This window comes from Hetaerina americana, unplaced genomic scaffold (genome assembly GCF_022747635.1).
Source record: "Hetaerina americana unplaced genomic scaffold, ioHetAmer1.1.p SCAF_12, whole genome shotgun sequence".
NCBI classification, from domain to species: domain Eukaryota; kingdom Metazoa; phylum Arthropoda; class Insecta; order Odonata; family Calopterygidae; genus Hetaerina; species Hetaerina americana.
This window is the reverse complement of record NW_027286292.1, coordinates 12,841,817-12,862,999: the sequence shown is the minus strand read 5'-3', so window position 1 is coordinate 12,862,999 and position 21,183 is coordinate 12,841,817. Positions and strand designations below refer to the sequence as shown.

The 21,183-nt window shown below is 36.0% G+C and overlaps 1 protein-coding gene across 1 annotated transcript; it reads left to right on the top strand.

Moving 5' to 3' along the window:
* The first annotated feature begins 8,790 nt into the window (after window positions 1–8,790).
* LOC139685808 (tropomyosin-like) lies at window positions 8,791–20,948 on the top strand. Its single transcript, XM_071582926.1, has 6 exons — window positions 8,791–8,850; window positions 9,047–9,223; window positions 12,356–12,491; window positions 15,954–16,090; window positions 19,332–19,442; window positions 20,826–20,948. Exons 1-6 carry the CDS (start codon window positions 8,791–8,793, stop codon window positions 20,946–20,948), a joined length of 744 nt encoding a protein of 247 aa, XP_071439027.1.
* Window positions 20,949–21,183: the final 235 nt, after the last annotated feature.

The following is a 21,183-nucleotide window of genomic DNA, read 5'->3' as shown; positions in this document are numbered from 1 at the left end:
TTTCATTAGCCAGATTCTTGAAAAAATACTGGGTAGGTACTGTCTACATTTATCCATCCTATGTTTTAATAATCCACTTCCCTGTAAAGTGAAGCATTCATGAAATGCAAAAAATGTTCATACGTGATTTGTACTGAAACTGTAGAGATGATAGACCTTATTAATTCCTTATTTCATTAATTATGAAGTGTAAAATTCAATATATCCTCAGGATAAGACAAGGATAAATAACTGTTTTCTGAATTCTTCATTAATATCCCACTTCAAAGGAATAAATATACCTACTACATTTGAAACCAATCTAATATTACTTTAAAAGAGTGCAGTTTTCAGAACTTGGTGGTACTTGTGCAAAAGACTTTTCATTGTAAGGGTTCCTTGTCTAATAACTTCCTCGATGCAAGGGAGAAAGGCAGTTGCCACATATGTCCACATGCATACCAGCAGTTGTAATCCTTTATTTCCAACTTTGACAAACACTTTCTCTTATTCCCATTAGCTGAAGTACCAAAACTATCAAATGTAAGTATTTTGATTGTTTCATGCCATATTTGTGCTCTCCTTTTCTCTAAAGAACTCTGCCAACCCCTTCCAAACACATTTCCCCATCCATGATGTTATGCTTCATGCAGGTGAGTGCGAGTAGTTTATTTGATGTCCTAATTTTTTGCTAGTTTTAATTACGCATGATAAAAATATTTTAAGTGTCAAGTCCTTGCGTGTCCTTTCAAATATTTTCAGTTTCAACTTCTGATCTGCTAAATTATGTTTGAAGGTTACTGGAATTGTCATTCAGAATGTTCGTATCTGGATTCTAAGATGTATTCCAATTGAATTCAACAGTCTTGATATATTCCTGACTTTTTTTCTGGTAATCAGATGAGTTTATATGGGTTAAGAAACATATGATTACTCAGACCTCCCAACCTATCTACATTTAGTATGTGAATGAAGGAATATATAACAACATCATGAAACACCCTTTCCTACTGTGCCTGCAGTGATAAGAACCAGAAAATTTGAATTTATTTTGGCATTTCAAGTTGAGTTAATCATCACCAGATAAATTAAATTATGGGGTTCTTGTACTTTCTGGTGACGTTTGTGCATATTCAGTAGTCGGCTACCCATTCTTAAGCAGGTTGTAGGAAGTATTCCAAGGAAAGTGATATAAAATAATTTATATAAACTCTAAAGCAGCTGTGGAAAGAAGGGCAAGATTTTTTCTGTGATCCCTATTCGCAAAGCTATAGAAGTTAAGTAAATGTTTTATTTCTGTGAATTCAATCAACAGCATATGTCAATTAGCTATTTCTAGGAATCAGTCAATATTTTCACTCATTAGATAATTCTTGTATTCCACATGCACTGACAATTAATTCACGCTCGCTCGTCATGTCATATTCTCTAATTGATTGATAGAGGCCCCTTAATCACCTATTCATCGAGGTTTCACCTTATATATCCTTAAGTGCTTGGAATTTTCCTTTTAACTGAATGACATTGGGATTGTTAACTCAAGTATCGTATTTGCCAGTGTATAGGAAGCACTGGTATCTAAGACACATTATGTGACTAGAAATAAAGTTAGGTGCCACCTTATCATTACCAATCTCAAAGCCCATAAATATGTCTCTGCTGCCATTTCAGAGTACTTTGTCATACATAATCACTTGAATGCAATGTCATATCAGAATCTGTATTTTTAACAAAACTCTTCCACAAAACCTCAAAATAAAAATAAATTTGACGAGTTTTAAAAAATGTTTCATTCAAAAATGCATTCTAATATTTGAAAACAAAGTACCACCCTGTTGTTTCTATTTTTATTGATGTGCAAATGCAATGATTATGATGGTCCACAATTATGCATGCACAATGAGCTAGTGGCTATCCAGCAAGGGCCATTCTGGTTACTTTCACTATCCTGCCAAATTTTGAACAATAAACTTGCCAATGAGAGAATAAAGAAGATTTACGGCCAACATACACCCCAAGAGAGTTTACCTTAAAGTTAAGAGTTGTACCTATCATATCCAAATGGAATACATGATTTCATCAGGTTTCACCCTACTCAATAACACGTGCATGTATATTTTGGATACATACAACTTTAGATGTCAGTGGATTGGATTTCATTGTACTTGATTGCTCCCTCCTTCAAATTGAAGCAATAAATATATCATGCAACTTATTATTTTTACAAAATAAAAAACAACTATGGAAAAATTTATATGACCACATTTTTGCATAAAGGCAAAATACAACACAATACTTAAAATTTATACCATTATAAACCAGAAGTAGTAGACCCAATTTCAACTCATCATTTTGAATACCAGCTCATAAGACACACCCCATATTTTAGCCATATTTTGAGGGGAAAAATATGCAACCAATTTCTGGTTAGTAATTTCTTGGAATAAAATCCATTCCCTTTGGAGGTTTCTTCACATTGTCAGTGAAATTGATGATATTTATATATTTTTGAATGCACAGGCAGGGAGTATAGTATATTCAACAGCGAATCACATTAATCAACCAGATGGCGGTTTTGATGGGTGAGGGAGAGTCCACCTAATGTAAGTCCAAGAGTGTATGAAATTCTCACATCAGAGTGTGGGGGAAGTTATGTTAATGTACCAACTGTGGTTTCCCAGGATGATTTGGAATACAAAAAATCACATGCCTTGGGTGCAGCTGAGGGTGTCCAGAGGCATCACTCAGAGTTGCAGTCATGCCTTCTGTTTCACAGTGGCTCACTGCTGTGCCCACCAGGCTACCATGCCCAATAGTATTTAATATTTATCAAATTTTAGGGCACAATCTCTTTTAAGTTAATCTTCATTATTTTCAGTATTATGGGGCATGTGTGTTTTATGTTTCATTTTTATAAATTGGCATTGATAGGAGAATGAAATTAGCCATTAAATAATGATGTGCAATGGGGCTTCATTGTTTATAATCCAACTTGAGAGCCTTTTACCCTTCCATATGGAATTTAAGACTTAATATTATGGAAAAAATAGAATAAACTTAAAAATGAAGATTAGCTTTTGGTGGACTGATGGAATACTGCTATTGGTGAAATGACATTCATGTCCTCAATACCATAAAAAACCTAAACACAGTAATCAACCCAAAGGTCAATTTGGTTGGTGATAGTAGAGTTCACCCAGTACTAAGCCCGATGGCATACGAAATTCACACATAAGGTAGGGGGGCCAGTTCCTTTCCCTGTGCTGCTTATGGTTTCCCAGGACAATCTTGTACCTGAAAAATCACATAGCCTATAGGTGGAGCTGCAAGTGCCCGGAGTGGCTTGCCCAGGAATTGAACCTGGGGCCTCTGGTCAGTAGTCCAGCGCTCTACCCCCTGGACTACCGCGACCCACGTCCTCAATACATATGTAGAAAAATTCAAATGTTAATGAAAAGATGTATGATGGCATATGGAAAGTAAACCAGGGAGTAGTAGGAGTTACAAGTATATGACCGGCTATGTCATATGCTCACATCACAGGTTTTTGTCCCTGCCATAGTCTCCCCTGGCCCATAAGAAACCATGCAACACAAGTCAGTCACATAATATGCCTTTTCCAGGAAAGGTTTTGCATACACAACTTGTGAAACTCTGGAAAATTGGGAACATGTAAGGAATTAGACAAATCCTTCAAAATATTTGGGAAAAGGACCAATTTTTTAAAATTCTAGAATATGATAAACACTTTCAGAGTTCCTGATAAGGAATATTCTCCTCTAAGCTTCAAGACCAAATCCTGTTTAGAATACACTAGGCCATAAGTGGGATAGGCCACTATGCATGCAAACTCTGGATAAAACAGAAGATCGAGAAAAACAGGCCATAGTGATACCAATGTCATGTTCGATGATGATCAGTAACTTGCAAAAATTGGGCAGGTATGAAGCATTCAGGATTATCAGGACAAGTATTGAATATAATGGGAATTGGAATTATGTATCGATAATAATAGCTTAGTCAGTGGTTATCCAGCCCACATGACACAATTGCAAACCATTTACATTAACAATAATAGTCCAATTTTTTTATTAATATTCAAGTTTCTCATATTTCCCCCTGCATGTGATAAAAAATGTTCAAAGGCCAATTTTTAATTATGATTGAATCTTTCTGGAAGAAAAATTTTAACAGCAAGAAATATCTAACTTCATTACCCTCCCCATGGACCCATTACCTTATGGTGGTGAAAGGGCTTCTGCATTCTAATGACCACTAGAGATGTGCTTGCTGAGGCAATGATATCTATTACTCATAGTAGGAACGCCCATACCAGTTAGGTGAAGGGAAGGAGCCCGCCAGTCTGAACAACGTCTGTTCCTCAGTGAGATAACCACGAGACCCTTAATTTCTTTCTGTGCAACCAAACATGAGCAAGACCGAATTTACCAATGGGATTAAATGGCTCCCGCCAGCATAGCTCTTGGGGTTAGTGGAACACGAAGGTCCTCCTAACCCGGCAAGAGCCATTGGAGGGGATAGTATATAATATTCGAATTATTTTATTCCTGATTTGAAGATAATGGCTAATTTTCAGGCCGTTCGTGAGAGCTTTTCGTCTATGAATTATAAGAAGAAAACAGTTTACCTAATGTAATATGCATGATTATGCAGAGTGCGGCAACATAACTTCCTTTTTTGGAAAGCGTTTTGCATTTGAAAAAGGAAGTTATGTTGCCGCACCCTGTAAATTAACACTTCGTATTTCGCGGTGGTGAACGTTCGATCATGATGTCCGACTTACACTTTGTACGATATCAAGGATGAAAGTTTCGACTGATCGCAATGACATAGAGTGAAATTCGAGCCTGCAAGTTTTAAATGATTAAGTGTGACCCTAATAGGTTGGATCGACGTGATTTGACTAATATGTTGACACGATGATTAATACACTGATATTGTCCCCCGGAAAGCTCACTGTAGCAGTATTTGTGCAGGTTTTATTCATAGTTTCATTCTTGCTCCAGAAATGAAAATGGTAGTGCGGTGTAGGCAATTTTCACACAAGCTTTGATAAAAGCATGCTTACGGCAAGAAAAAATGTTGAATGTGGTTCCAGTTTCGCAAATTAAAAACATAATCTGTACGTTCTAAGTGGCTGGAAAGTAACGTGTGTCTATGTTGCCCATAAGTAAAAAGTGACATTTGTATTTGAACTCCCCCAATATGAATTTGTGGCTGAAAATGGTAGTTAGAAGATGCTCTGGTCCCAAAAGAATTGTGGATTTTACGAATACAAAGCGAATGAAATTGGAAAAATATGGTAGCTGTACCTTGAATATTCAGTGCTCACGAATATTAAAGTGAAAAACTATGATGCATTCGTCTTGTTTTCTTGAGGTGGCGATAACTCAATCTGCATTAACCGTGGATACGCATATAAATCATTAGAAGACTATTGTTGTTCGTCATTATATTAGTTTTTGCCTCCATTTCAGAAATGACAATTGTACAAAAATTTGCATTAAACATTAATGTTAATATTGTTATTATTATTCCTTAATTATAATTGAGAGTATGAGATTTGATGTGTAATATGTGAGAATATAACATTTCCACTTGACACTGATCAGGGTCTTAAGTGGCGTTGCCCTGCAGACTGCATTAGTATTGTTCATCGGTTGTAGCTCATGGAAATTTTTCAACCTGACGTTCTTTGTGGCAGTAGGAGAACGTCCTTCGCACTGAATGTAATCAAGTAAAGGCACATGGACCCCGAAAAACATGTTCTGTACCCGATATCATGATAATTGCATTAAAATTGTTGCTTTTATCAACTATTTTTTACGTTTAAAAATTGATTTTTGTTGTAAAAAATAACTATAAATCGGCTTGCGGAGATTAATTAGTCTCGTCTCTCTTGTGGCAGTGTACGTCCAAAAGGCCTGCAGATGACGTTCATAATAATTTAAAAAGATGAAATTATGTCAGCCTATATCTTTAAGATAAAATAACATTTTGAAACGCCCATTGCAGTGAAATGCTTCACCTGTATTAGTCAGATTCGTAAGCACGAACCACCCGTCCGGAACGAGTCTTTTGAACGATCCGTTACCAATGGCAACCAATTGTTGGCAGTACTCGGGGTAGCGTGGCGTGAAGCACACACTAAATCCTAATCCCGATCAAAATAAATTTGAGAATAGACCTGCTCTAAAAAAATTGTTAGATGAGGTGAGTGTAAAATTGTTTTTTACTTTGCCTTCCTTTTCGAAGGTTTTTGTACCGTCAGTTCTGCTACCGCGTACTAAAAAACTCCTTCACTCAGTATGAAAATAAGGGCGTATAGATGAATTCAGGTATTGAAGTCACAGATGTCCATTTCAGGCAATTTTATTTTGTTTCACACAGTTTCTGATATGAACAATCATTTCATCTGAAAAACTGATGTTGCTATGAAAACTGATTTTTACGCTATACACTTGCATTTTTATAACTTGTGTTTGTATTCAATAACAATCAACATAGTGAGCAGAGAAAATACTCTTTAGTTCGCATGTCCATGTAGCTAATGGTTTGAACAAACTAAATGCAGTCATTTAAAGGTGAGGTATTCTTCATCATGCGCTCTAAATATGTAGTCGCAACGTAGTAATACTTTTGTCAACTGTAATGTCCATTCGGTTTGATGGTAATAAAATTGTTACCTACAACCTTCCATATTAATCGGACATGCCCCAAATGCCAATTATCTTGACAGCTGATATGCCCACATACATTGGCTTATTGAAGATTGTGTTGCCCCTACAGCAGTGGTCCAATAGTTCTGCAGTAGACAGTCATGATTCCTCTACTTGTCATAACATGAAGGTTTGTTATTTGTTTACTGTAACATCTGGTACACTTCTATGCATCAAGTATCACCAGGTACATTTAGTCCTACATGAGAAACATAATTAACTGTATCCTCATTAAGTAGTAACATCTATTTCCAGAGAAACCTACCTTAAACTGTAGAATACCAAATAGTAATAATATACTTGAAGTTGTACTTTTTCATTCCCTTCTCCATGTTTGCTAGTATTCTTGTAAGTTCTTCTTTCTTGTTAGTATGTAAGTCAGTAGTAAGTATAGGTATGTTACCTGCATATCACAGCGTACATGGCCATTCTCCTTGAGTTTGGGCAACTGCCTTTATCTTTTGCTTTTCACTTAAGACCATGCTGTCAAAGGATTTATCCAGATCAAAGAATGTCGTGTACGTTGGTCAATCGTCCTGTATCCTCCTCTCCAGATTGAGTCAAAGTGCAGAAATAACTTCTCTTGCTCATTTTCTTCTAAATCTTAATTGGTCTTCATGCAAATTCTCCTCTACTTTCATCTCCATTCTTCAGTATATCAGACTATGAACATTGATGTAACCATTTGACAATTACATATACCCAGGCCCTAGGTGGGATCGAACCCGTGACCTCTGGGCTTTCAGATAAGGACGTTACCCTACTGCCACTGGGGGTAGCCAATTATTATTTATATCAGGCTGTGTCAGAATCTTATTTCCTGAATTTTTATTTGTTTTAAGTTTGGTCTGTATCTATAGATCAGGCCAAGCTGATCCCTGGTTGTATTGTTTGCCTATGAGTCCTTAACTTCTAAAAATCCCACTGTGGTTCAGTTTCCTTCAATCTGTCTCACTCCTATTGAGTCATCATTCTCTTCTTCAGCTTCTTGAATATCAGATGGCGCTTTGTTAGCCCTAAATAATGGTTGCGGCCAATATCTGCCCCTGGACGGCTTTTGTAACCCTTTGTTTGGTTATTAAATCTCTGCTTCCCAAGTGTGTTGTCAATTTGGTATCTTCTTACTTCTCCTGGCATCCTCTACTTGTAATGTCTTTTTAATTTTGTTTACTTAAAATATAATCAAACATATTATATATGATTGTAATTTTTTTTATTTGGCCAGTTATAAATTAAGTAAAGGCTTTACCCTGTTAACCCTGGTCTGATTTCATACCTTTGTTACTAAATATTTTACCCACATACCTGGAGGACACAGTTTATTGTTGGCATTACTATCTATTTGCATTCTCTGGCTCTCTCTATGACCCTTTTCAATTATTTATGATGCACAACTTATTATCTCTCCAAAAGCTAAAATATTAAAATGGCAAATAATTCTATTAGGATTATTACTACTGTCTCATTCATTATTTGAAATAATTTAGTTGATCCAAAAGAACACCTTGAAAATCACTATACACACGTCCATACTTTTAAAAAAAATTTTAAGCTAACTTTTCACTTATTGTAATGACAGTTGGATTTATTTAGGCTAGCAAATGACTGCTTTACTTAAATCATTTGAGCCTAAGGAAATTCTCATGCTCCCAATAGGCTTTTAAATATTTACTCAGACAGCATCACATAGCATTTGGTCAACCTTTTCAATTACTTCTTGTGATTCTAATATATCAAGAGAATGCTTTAGTTTGTCAGTAACTGGAATAGGTAACCTCAGTGCTTGAAACCCAGCTTGTTGCATCTAATAGACTATCAATATTACGTACTTACCTGGGAACTTTCTATATCCCTCAAATTTACCATTATTTTTCACAATGTAGAAATGTTTAACTCTACATTTTACCTCATACAAATGTGGCAACTTTTACTAACATGCTGAGCATTTATACAAACACATTAAAGTGGACACGCATACACTGTAGATTGGCTGGTCTCTGCAGGTTCATACTTCTTTCCACTTTTCCTTTCATCATTATCATTTGAAATTTGATCAGATTCTAATTTCAGAATGTCAGTAGAGAGAAGAGGTAGCAGTGGTAGAGAAATTAGTGGGAAGAAGAAGGATAAGGTAAGTTTGCAGCTATTTATAGCCACTGAGCTAACAGTTATTTATAATAAAAATAGTTATCAAATAGTACTGTACATTCAGAAGGCCAGCAAAGTTCTGCTGAAGAAAGATGCTTGGCCGAGGAAGTTCATTGGCTTATTTTAAGATAGTAAAATCAGATTTAGCCATGAGGCACAGTAATAATCCTCTTTTGCAGGCAAAGGAGTCTTCATTTGAAATGAGTATGAGCGAAATTAGAGATGTGGACCAACCATTCCTGAATGTAATTGATGGCTTAGTGTCATTGAAGTACTATAGATTGATGGAAAATAAGCTTTCCATGTTATTGAAAGAAAGAGATGCAGTAATGAATTCCCTGAAGAAAGATATTAGAGTGAGTCTTAAATTAATACTGGTCTCACCAAATTATAAACCTTGTATGTCTTTTACTACAGACAAATGGCAATATTTCTCAAAATCGCAATTCGGTCCTGTTATTTACAAACATTTTGTTAGCTAGAAGGTGTAAGAGTGTACTCTTATTATTTCACTAAATTTATCCTTATTTTGTCCTTGGGTTCTCCCAGCTCCTATATTAACCTCTGGAATCCTCTTTTGTTGCAGTGGCAACTCCATTTAAGTGTACTCAAGAGGGTCTCTTTGTGACTAAAGTATGCATATCACCATCATTGCATACCAGCAAGTTCACCAGTTGTGTTTATTTTATCCTTTCCTTTCTATTTCCCAACTACATTTTGGTCATTCATTTGTCCTTTACGGCTTCAGTAATAGCCTTTTATTTTGTCTTGTTTTTATTAATCCTGTTGGCATTTAAGAGGTGTGTGTGATAGTATAGGAGAGTGTATCAGTGTATGGAAGTATATTGCAGTCTGTTCCTGGCTTGAGGAACACCTCCTAAACCACTTTGAGTAAATGTGTGATTCTTATTGTGCATTTGGTTTGTTGATTCCTGTCATGAGATAAAATTTTCCTCCAAATATTCAGTGTTATTTTGACCTATTAGTATCTTACTTGTATGGGCCTTAGAACACCCTAGCAAATATATCCCAAATAGAACAGAGTATGTGATCCTTGTAGCTTCCTTGGTGAGGAAGTAACATTCATGTGAACAACCACGAGTATGTGTGCATTTCCTGTTAGGAGTGATCCATGGCAAGGGATTAATTTATCCATAAATAATCCCACAAGCATTTAGGTACTTTCCTTAACAGCCTAAGAGTTTTTCTGTGATTTTTTGTAATTGATGAACTCTGGAAGGTATCCATATTCAAAGATTTTGTATTTTTCCACAGACTATTTTTAAGATACAACTCATTTCATTGACTTGTGACATCATCAGGTATGAATTTCATTTGAATGCAGCCCTGGAATATATATGCATAAGACAGAGGAAAAGGAATCTGGCTATGGTTGGGGGATGAGGAAAGGTGGGATGTTGAAGGTGGGGGTCAGGGTTATTTGGGTAAGGGAAGGGAAAGAGGTGGTGGTGCCATGGCTATGATATGGCATGGGGGTGGGGTGGACTATGGGAAGTGATAGAACGATCAGGTGTGTTGAAGGGTTGATTTCATTTTTTCCCTCAAGGTTAGTTTCTCGGAAAGGAGTAGGGAGGGTTGTGGGTTCAATTGCACGTTACAAAATCATTTTGGAGTTTGCCAAGTGCCTTCTTACCTTGATATGCATGAGAGCATCCATTTTTAATCCTTTATGGAGGATATGAAGTATTTCAGGGAAAAAATTGCTATTGTGGTTGAATTCTGTGAGGTGTTTGGCAAAGAGGGAATTGGAGTTCTGATTTATATGACTCCTAGCATGTTTTTTGGCTTGTGTCTTGAAATTTCTTCATCTGACTGACATAAAAGAAGTTGCAACTAGTGCACTTCAGTTTATGAATGCCATGAGAGTGACTTCATGCATGTAACAAATTTAGAAATTGTATATTTCTCTCTCTGCTGAAGGCTTATATATATAAGGGACTATCCGAAATCCCCATTCATTCATAATCATAATCTTTATTCATCCATGCCATGGAGATATTCATGTGGGTGTTATCAAACAAATAATGATAAAAAAGATGACAACAACATTTTTAAAGTACAATAGTTTTGTAATCCAGCTCAAAATTCTCATAGATAGGGTGCAGTGGGTTGGTGCACAACCATTTTTCAATTGCATTGTTAAACCTTATGCAGCTTATGGAATGGGCTTTGCTTGGCATCTTGTTGAAAAATTTTATTGCCAAGTAGTCAGATTGATATTAGGTCTTTGACAGCCTAGACTTGTTTATATCAAAATTGTGTTTCGCTCTTGTGCCATGTCAGTAAACTGATGACCAGATTGGGTATAGATTAGGTTTTGTTTAATATGCATTAGTCTGAGTAGCGCAAGCAGGCTGTAGATAGTTAAAAGTTTCAGGTTTTTTAATGTAGGCATGCAATGCTCACAGGATTCAGAAGTGCTTAGAATCCCCATTGACTTTTTATACAGTATAAAGTATTTCCACAGTTTCATGAGCATGTCTCTGGAGACTAAGACCATAGGTCATAGATAAGTATGCTCTGAAAGAAGGCAAAGTAGGCTACTCTCAAGTAGTATTCATTCAGATGTGTTTTAAGTCTCTTTAGCAAGTTCAAAACCCTGGAAAGTTTTTTACTGACTTGGATGCTGTGACCTGATGGCCATGGCATCCAAGGTTTGGTTATTTTTTGAAAGTTAGATGAAGGACTACTGAAAGGTGGTTTGATTAGGGCTTCATGCTTGCCCCTGGTATAGAATAAATTTTCCTGCAAACAACTGCTTATTTTTGTACATTCTTGTAACGGTGTCATTTCTTTGCTGCTTATGAATTGATCTCTGGCATAGGATTCATTACTTATAAATTACTGCTTAAGATTGGAGTGTTTTGATGTATTATTTGAATGAATTATTTATTTACTATTGAGTAAAATCACAATTTGTGACAAATATTATTATAAACAAGAAGTTCCCCATTTTGATTATGAATTTATTAAGGACAGAGTTAATCACTCCATACAGTGTCTATCTTGAATAGCATAGCATAAAATGCCTCAAGGCATAACACCAATGATTATGATGCAGGAAGTAATAAATATAGTATAACGCTAGCGGCACATGACCTAATTGTAAGAAGTTTGAATGTTTTTTTCCTCTGTTTTTATGATCCAGTTTATTCTAGTTTTTTCACTGCCACAGCATTTAAGTGCATGTAATGTAGTGGAGTTTTTCCAAATTGTGTATTTGAAATATTATTGTGTTAGTATATACTTTTGAATATATTATGACCTAGTTATTAGTGTTAAATTGCAGTGAAGTCAGCTCTAAAGCTGGCAGATATTAATAATGATGTAACTTTAAGTAAGCATCCCTTTTGTGTTCTCAATTGAACTGGCAATGAGCTGGAATTATTTGGTATTACCTATATATAATTGAACATCAATATCTCATTAGTAGTCACTATAACTCTGAAACTATAATTTAATCTTAGATTCTTGAGGGTGAGAATGGAAAATACAAGGCAAAACTGATAGAGGTGAAGGAGAAATTCAAAGAGGCTACAAAAAATATTATTCTGGCTGAGGAAGCATATGCACTTCTAGAGAACAAGCATAAACAACTACAAGGTATTTCATTTTCCTTTGTCAATTATCAGATTTTAATGAATTTAATATCAACTGAAATCAACTTTTGAATCAAATATGTTATGTATTTCCTCGTAAGCTTTCTTTTGAAAAAAATCTCTCAATTATACCAAAACATTTGAATTTTTATCACCCATCATGCTTGGAGCATTTATTCTGAGGTTATGTTTTGTAATAGTGTATGAAGTGTGTGTAAGTATTTCTTGTATTGTTATCAGTACTATTCCTAGTATAGCATATCCACAAAGTTCTGTAGAATTTGCTTGGAATTTTTGCTTTTTGGTAGTTTCCCATTGCTTTCCACACAGGCAGAAAGATGCCCTTAATTCAGCCACCCATTCTAGTTTGACACTGTTTGGAGCCACCTAGTATGAATCAGATGCTGCATTCTGGGTGACTTAGCTCCTCACCTTTCACCTTACCAGCAAGGGTGCCCCTCCTCCACCTCCACCTCCCACCACAACAAGGTGGTAACCCACGTAGGGCTTACTGCCACAGTATTATTCCTAAGAAGTTCATGGTATGATATGGACCTCTGTGTACAAAATTCTAGTAGTACATATAGCTTTCTTTTAAAGTAAATTCTGGAGATAAAGCTTTCATGAAAATGGCAATTTTTTTTTCAAAAAAGTTTAATTTTTCAACATAATCACCTTTTATATAAATATATTTCATCCAGCGGTGTTCCATTGCTCTTATCCCATCTCTGTAGTGTTCTGGAAGTGCTGCCAAGTACTCTTCTCCAGGTCCAATCTTTTCTTGATTGGACAAAAACGTTGACGAGCAAGGAAAATTTTGAGTTTTCAGAAGAGATGAAAGTCCCCGGGAGCCAAATCTAGGGAATAGGGTGGATATTCCAGCACCTCATATTGCAAACCCTTAAATTTTCTCATTGCCAAGACACTTCTGTGGGCAGTTGTTCTGATGGAAAACTGTTTTCCTCTGCAAGCCGGGTCTGCTTTCACAAATTTTTGTGTCCAGTTTTGTTTGAAAGTAGAATAGTACTCCCCAGTTATTTTTTTACCTTTTTCAATATATCTAATCTACAGAATTCTTTCATATCCCAAAAAACTGATGCCATGACCTTTCCCATCAATGTCTTTGCCTTCTATCCAGGGTCACATATTGATACAGAAAATCAATCTTGTTTTTCCTAAAGCATGCCAACTACCGTTTGGAAATTGTCCTCCAAATGCTTTTTTAATCCGAAGCGAGCATGAGCAGCACCCATCTTGCTCAAAACTTTGCCATGTGTCATTCACCATGCAAAATGTTACTGTTGCATTCTTTTGATACCTCTGCAGTATTAGCAGTTTCACACACCTTCATACACCAATTTTCCAAAATCAGACTGTGCACTTTTTTGATAATTTCTGGAGTGGTTGCACTTTTCGGATGTCCTTCTCATGAATAATCTTGGAGGTTTTCTCAGCCGTGTTTGAACTCAGCTGCTAATTTCTCCTTGGTGGAAATTGAACAAGGGTCCCTGTGTACATTAACAATCCTCAAATGAATTTTGATTGTCATTTTTTTTCCATTTCTAACAACTAATTCAAATGATTCCCTGCAGGGAACTGTTTGATGGCTTGCAGAGAAGTAGAACTGTAGAACGGCTTGCGATTCTACATGTTGTCTACTCACAATTGTGTCAATATGATAGAAAAAAATCATATCAGTAGTGATACCATGTATGGGCAAGGCCAATGACTTTTCAGACCATCCTCTTATTGCATCAACTGAGCATGCTTCAACTTGCTGTTGCAAATCGAAGCATGTTCTACTCCTACACCTGCTTTAAATGATGGAAAACACTTTCAGCAAAGTCATTTCTTCACTTTGGGGCACAGGAAAAAATCATGTAGGGCTAGTTCTTGACTATAAGGAGAATATGGAATACACTTCACTTTGATATTTATGAATTATTCATCACTGACATTTACAATGTTCAATCATGCATTATCATGGTGTAGCATCCATCCATCCTATTGCTTTGAAGTGTGACCTTGCGATTGATATGGTGTTGGAGAATTTTCAATGCATTTGAATGGAATGCTCCATTTATAGTTATGTATGCTGATATAGCATTCTGATACACCAATCCCAGAATATCAAAAAATGATTTAGCTATAACTTTCCCAAAAGGAGCCACCACTTTTGTTGTTTTTGGTGTTGGTGATTCTTGATTTCCTCACAAGTTTGCAGTTTTCTCTCAGTATTGAAATAATGCCAAGCTAGATGTCATCTGCAGTGGTAATATCAGTTGTTATATCTCCTTTAACTGTGAACAAATCTGTATGTGGATATTCAGTGGTTTGAATATTAGCAGTCTTCCATTCACAAACATATTTCATATGAAATTTTTCTTTTGCCAACATGTGGTTGGCATCAAAAGAAATTTTCAGCATGACACTGATCTTAACATTATCCAACGACAGTCTTCTCTTGCTATGACAGTAGTATTAATGTTTTCTTGTGTAGACAAAGCTCTAGGTCCACCTTTTTTTTGGATTTTATTGTCTCTCTCTTTTTAAAATTTTTAGCCATCTTCCATCTGTGCTAAAGGAAGGTACAGACTCTTCATAAGCTTTCTGTAGAAAAAATATATCTCTTAATTGATGATTTGTTTAGGTGAAAGCAAAATTTCAATATAGCATGGTGTGCCACCTACCTTTTTGTCAAAGATGGACTGAATGTTTCATTTTGTAACAACTGCCATTAATTCAATACTGGGATCAATTCCATGAAACTTGTAACTTATACATAACAAATCAGGATAACATTATAATATAAAATTAAATTTTGACAGTAAATTATTCAAATAAAAAAGTTAAGACCACCCTTTATTGAATAGGATTTATATTTACTTCCTCTACATTTTGGCAGAACTCTGTGGGAGGAAATGTCCCCTCCACCTGCACTTCCCTTATGTTACAGCCCTGAATTTAGATAACGAATTCTTGAAAATGCTATAATTAACGTCTTGCTAATTGAGAAGGCAAGCACAAGAACATTTCACTGAGCTGATCTATGGGGACTCAGCTGTAGGTTGGCATCACTTTTTGGTAAATATTTCAACGCCCACAGTAGGCAGAGTACACGCTGATTCTAAGAGCTTCTAATGAATCAAACTGTGTACAGAAACTATTGTAAAATTGTGGCTACTTCATTTTAATAAATTGTTTTACATCTACATCATCATGTTGTTCAAACCTTCACTTCTTATTAAATACAAAGCCAATTGCAAGTGAATGCCATGACAATGACAGAAATGATAATTCAAATGCCAAAACTCTTAGATGTTTCTGAACTCCTACGTAGAATTTGCAGATTGAAATTATATGGCATGTGTTTTGGTAAAGGGAACTCCGATATGACAAGCCGCTATAATAATGTTTTTTTAAGGGATATTGGAATAAGTCATACTCATAACCATTTTGGTTACAGAAAATTATGACCAATTACAAATGCAAGATAAAAGTTCCAGCCAGCAAGTTACTGAAGCACTGAACAAATTGATGAATTTAGAAGATGTTCTCAATGCTGAAAGGAGTGCACATGAAAAGAAGCTAGAAGAATCTTGGGTGAGAATATCCCAGGGTGTGTGCATGAAATGAATTAATGTCAGAGGCTTCAGACCAATGAGCTTTAGGGTTCCTAAGCATGTTTTTACTCTTTTGAAAATAGCTCAGTATGTGAGAATACATATTAAAAAATTTGAATCCTCTCAACACAAGGGGACACAAAGTCACTTTAAATTGAGCTGTCAGTGGGTGCCATAATAAAACTGTATTATAAATGTCAGGATGGCCATCATAGTCCAGGGATTAGAGTGCAGATTGGAGGGCCTTGGTTCAATTCCCAGGCATGACTCTAGGCAATGTTAGTTCCCCTACCCTGATGGTGGCTACCTGGATGGCAGAAATGATACCTATCACTTTCTTACTCAATGGGGTGGGTCAAGTACCAGACAGGTAGCTACAGGAAATGGGCCATTAGAAAAAATTGCCAATTCAATTTGTTAATTATTCAATAACTACTTCATATTTGATTTATTTGGATACCACCTTATTTTGTAGACTCCTTTAGTGGCTAAGAATTGAAAAATTGCTACTGTTCTATTTATTTAATAGAATAAAGTTTTAAGGCATTGATTTTAATAAGTTTCTTAAAGTTGAGAATTTGTAGGAAGGTTTGGAATAATGCAAAGTGTTGAAACCTGCAATTAAAACGAAAAGATGTGTATAAACTGTATGCTTAGAAATGTATTTTTCAATAGCAGAGACGAAGACTTACAATTTTCCACTTAATAAAGATTTATTTCCTACTAGTTTCAATGTACTACATCATTTTCAAGTGAAGCTCTCACTATACAGAGTCCAATATCTGTTTTAATTATAGGAGATGGGGAAACCAGAGTGTCTCCATATGCTGCGAAAGGTTAGAGGAGAGGCAAGTGAGAAAAACCGAAGCTCTTTGGGATGGGAGAAAAAACAGGTCAAGATGGGGTTGGAGAGTGAGGGTTTGTAAAGGAAGAGGGAAAGACTAAGGAGTATGAAGTCCAGTTGGTTGTGATGAGACAGTCTTTTCCTCTTATCAGAATTCCTAATGATGTCCCATCTCAAAGATATAAGTATCCCCACCAATTTTAAATTAATTTCTTTTGATGTTTCAAACTATTTCACATCCATCCCCACTTTTGAAGCCACTCAGTTGGCAAAAGACATTCTACAATGCACAGGCACTCCCTAAGAAAAAGTCCATCGAACATATTTTGTGTTGAACAAAATTACTTCACGTTCAATAATAATTTTTACTAATGACCAGAAGGCCTGGTCATAGGTTCTCCCCTATCACCTCTATTAGTGGAAATATCTATGGATAATCTGGAAAACACAATCTTCAGCTTAGCCAAAAACTGAACCAAAAATGTAATATACTGCTTCCATTACATAGATGACAGTTTTTGCTGCTGGAAAAGAACCTATAGACAACCAGACACCTTTGTTTCAGTCTTAAATTCGGCACACAAAGACATAACATTTACTATGGAATAAGAACAGAATCACTTGATTGACTTCATAGATCCAACCATCAGAAGAGAGGGCTCAAAACACCAATTCTCAATCTACACAAAGCCCACATCTACCGACCAAATTATACCACATGACTCCCTACACCCTATTGGACACAAACTAGCTGGCTTCTACTCGATGCTATACAGACTCCTATGCATACCACTATGAAAAAGAACTAGACACCATAAAAAATATAACCATTAACAACGGATACAGTATTAACCTACTAGACACCCTATTATGCAAGAAGAGGTAAGCATTACAGAGCAAAACTTCTTTAACCCTGGAAACATCTGCTTCTACCTGAAACTCATGACATTGGTGCAGTATCCCCTACGTTGGCCACCTGTCAAATAAAATAGCCAATAGATTCCCCAAAGATAAATACAAAGTTTCCTTTTACAACCCATTTAACCTCTCCAAACTATTTTGGAAAAGTGGAATATATGAACTGACATATAACTCCTGCCCTGCTAAATACATAAACCAAACAGGCAGAGACTTCCAAACAGGAGCAAATGAGCATCAAAAGTGTCTACAGAAAGGAGATGAATCTTCAATGGTCGTGAAACATTATTGAAACCGATCAAAAATACAACTTCAACCCCAAAATACTACACATCGAAGGGAAAGGGAAGGGAGACTAGACACCCTAGAATAATTAGAAATAATTCAACATTAGATCCAAAACAACCAGTTGTTAAATGACAATTTATTTCAGTCTTACTCCCCATTACTTGCAATTACATTCAATTAATCCATCTCTCACCTGTAGCCACAAGAAACCTATATCCACCCCCTCCATCTTCCTGCCTCACTCCATTTTTCACAACAGCATTATCTTGAAGACCATCAGTTGAACCGCGGTTTACCCCGATGGAGAACGGACCTTTCTTCCCCCCTCCCCCCCCCCTTGCGGACAGACCCTGCCTTGAGACCAGCCATTCACACCGCAGCTTAGTCCCCACCCGACACAGGAGGGCACCAACCTCCCACTCACTACAACATACAAGTGAATTGACTCTTGGCACCTGGATGATCCCCAACGAAAGAGACCGATCGGCCTGCAGACCCAAACGTACACCACAGGATAACATCCTCCTTCCCCACATACCATGGGGAGATGGGATTATGGGTGCCATAAGGAATTCAGATAAGAGGAAAAGACCATCTCATCACAACCAACTTGTTTCTTTGTACCCCGTTGTCTTTCCCTCATCCTCTACAAACCCTCAATTTTCACCCCCCACTGTTACCTGTTTTTTCTCTCATCCTCAAGAGCTTCAGTTTTTCCCATTTGACTCTCCCCCAACTCCTCCCAATACATGGAGAGACTGGTTTCCACACCTCCTATATTTAATATATATATTGGACTCTGTACAGTAAGAACGTCACTTGAAAATGATGTAGTGCATTGAAAATAGTTGGAAATAACCCTTTATTAAGAAGAAAATTGTAAAAGCCTTCATCTCTGTTACTATGGAATAGTTCCACCACATCACACCTGAATCTGTAATTTATGTATTTTTAAAGCTCATCAGGGTATGCATCATTGCCAGAAAGGACTTCTTTTAATGATTTTTTGACCACGAAATAGGTACTTTTTTGTTATAATTTCATGATGGTGGAAATCTGATATTAATGATTTTTTGCATGCTTGATTCTTTTTGATAGTGATCTGTTGATTATCATTCATGTACTTGTTCTTTGGGTTTAGCAGTGACTAATTTACTTTCACACTTTTCAGAAAGTGATTTTGACCAAAGATGCAGAAATAGAAGGATTAAAGAAAATGCTCAAATCAGTGGGGGAAAATTATTCAAATCCAGATAATCATGAAGTGATATATTTAAAAAAGGTAAAATGCTCAGAAAATTCTCTGGCTCTCATTCCCTTGGAGTGAAATTGACAAATTTAAAATTTGAGTGTTAAAATGGATGTTTCGTGAAAGTAACCCCAGCATACCCAGATGATAATGTTCAAGATTTAACAGTTGTCTGGATTATGGCAGTAAGAAATATCCTAAATATCATAACTACAACTGAAAGAATTACAATGAATATAATAAGTGCTACTTGATGAAAATACAATATTCTCCTTTGTGCTGATTGAAACTTCTATTTCTTTTACTGTGAATGTCAAAAGAGTATTCTGACCATGACGAAAAAAATTGGCTATATGTAGGGACTAAGAAATTGGGAACGTCCCTTTTAAAAGAAACCTAATTCAGCAAGGTGGAATTGAATTTAAATTGAATCATTTAGGGTTTAAGTTTTAATGTCCCCTTTACAAATTTTTCTCCAATTTCCTTATCATACATATATATTATGTCAATTACCCTTCTTATATTTATTATTCTGTTATTAAATTTTAAGCATAAAGCTTAGAACAAAAAGTTTGTTTTAGCATCACCTTGAATGAAATGAGTTTTCAATTATCCTCAGACTTTATTTTTTATAAGGCATGAGGAAATTTATGAATTCATTTAATATGGACATGAAACAACTCCATGAATTGAAGCCTGAAAGTGAAAAGTAATTCATTAACCTTGTTACATAGCCTTGTTATCCCTAGTGAAGTTTCATATTAGTAACACCCAACTTACCTCAATGACTTCACCCATTACTATTTTCTTTCACTTATTACTTCATTTCTGGGGATCGAAATGGTACAAAGGCTAATACAAAGGTGTACTGGATTCCCATCCAGAGGGCCTGTGTTTGAATCCTGGAGACAGCAGATATTTTTCGGTGGTATCCCAATCCCTACTTGAGGTGCTTTGATGAGAGCACTTCAAGTAAGTATGCCATCCATCAGATAGAATGTTGAACTGTGGACCCCTTGGCACTTTTTGCTAAGGGTAGGCTAATGCCAATGCCAGGTTTCTCTCCTCCATTCCAAATCCTTCCCTATTCGGGTTGATGACCACAGCTGTCGGTTGCCTTCTCTAACAACTACTACTACTTACTTCAATTCCTTCCCTTGCTATCTTTTCTGCAAAAAAATATTGTATCAGTGGTGCGTAAATAGCTATCTAGCTGTGTGAATTGCTGTCGATTTTTCCGGGATGAACTAATTTTGAGTAGCATTTATGTATTTATTGGCTTACAGCAGATATGTTTCCTGGATTCACTTGGATTTTATGGAATTCATACTTACATTAATAAATGCATGCATGGCTAAATACAAATGGTATAAGCATATTTCAAAGTTGATATCTCAATGTAGTTCAATATTCCAGTTACTTACGGAGAAGAATGACCAAATCAAGCACCTTGAGGAGAAATTGAAGGATGCTGTCATCGATATAGATGACTGCACAAGAACATTACTCACACTCAAGCCAGAAAGGTTAGATTTCTGAATGTCTTATGTCCCTGTAATGATCAAAATTTAAGTTAATTATGATTATGCCAAATAAAATTTCTTTTTCCTGACCTGTTGGCTATTTAATTAATATCTCTTATCATTTCATAGTTCCTAGTAATTTCTCATTATCAACTACTTGTAGGTCATTAAAATAAATTTTCAACTTCCAGTTATATTAGTCATTCATGTGAGGATACTGTAATATCACCTTTATTTTAAAAAGAGATCAA

Bases quoted from the DNA above. Each gene is read 5' to 3' on its own strand.
- LOC139685808 (XM_071582926.1), top strand. From the start codon at position 8,791: ATGTCAGTAGAGAGAAGAGGTAGCAGTGGTAGAGAAATTAGTGGGAAG. The intron at 9,224-12,355 runs GTGAGTCTTAAA...ATTTAATCTTAG, and splicing joins CCCTGAAGAAAGATATTAGA to ATTCTTGAGGGTGAGAATGG. The intron at 12,492-15,953 runs GTATTTCATTTT...TTTTGGTTACAG, and splicing joins CAAGCATAAACAACTACAAG to AAAATTATGACCAATTACAA.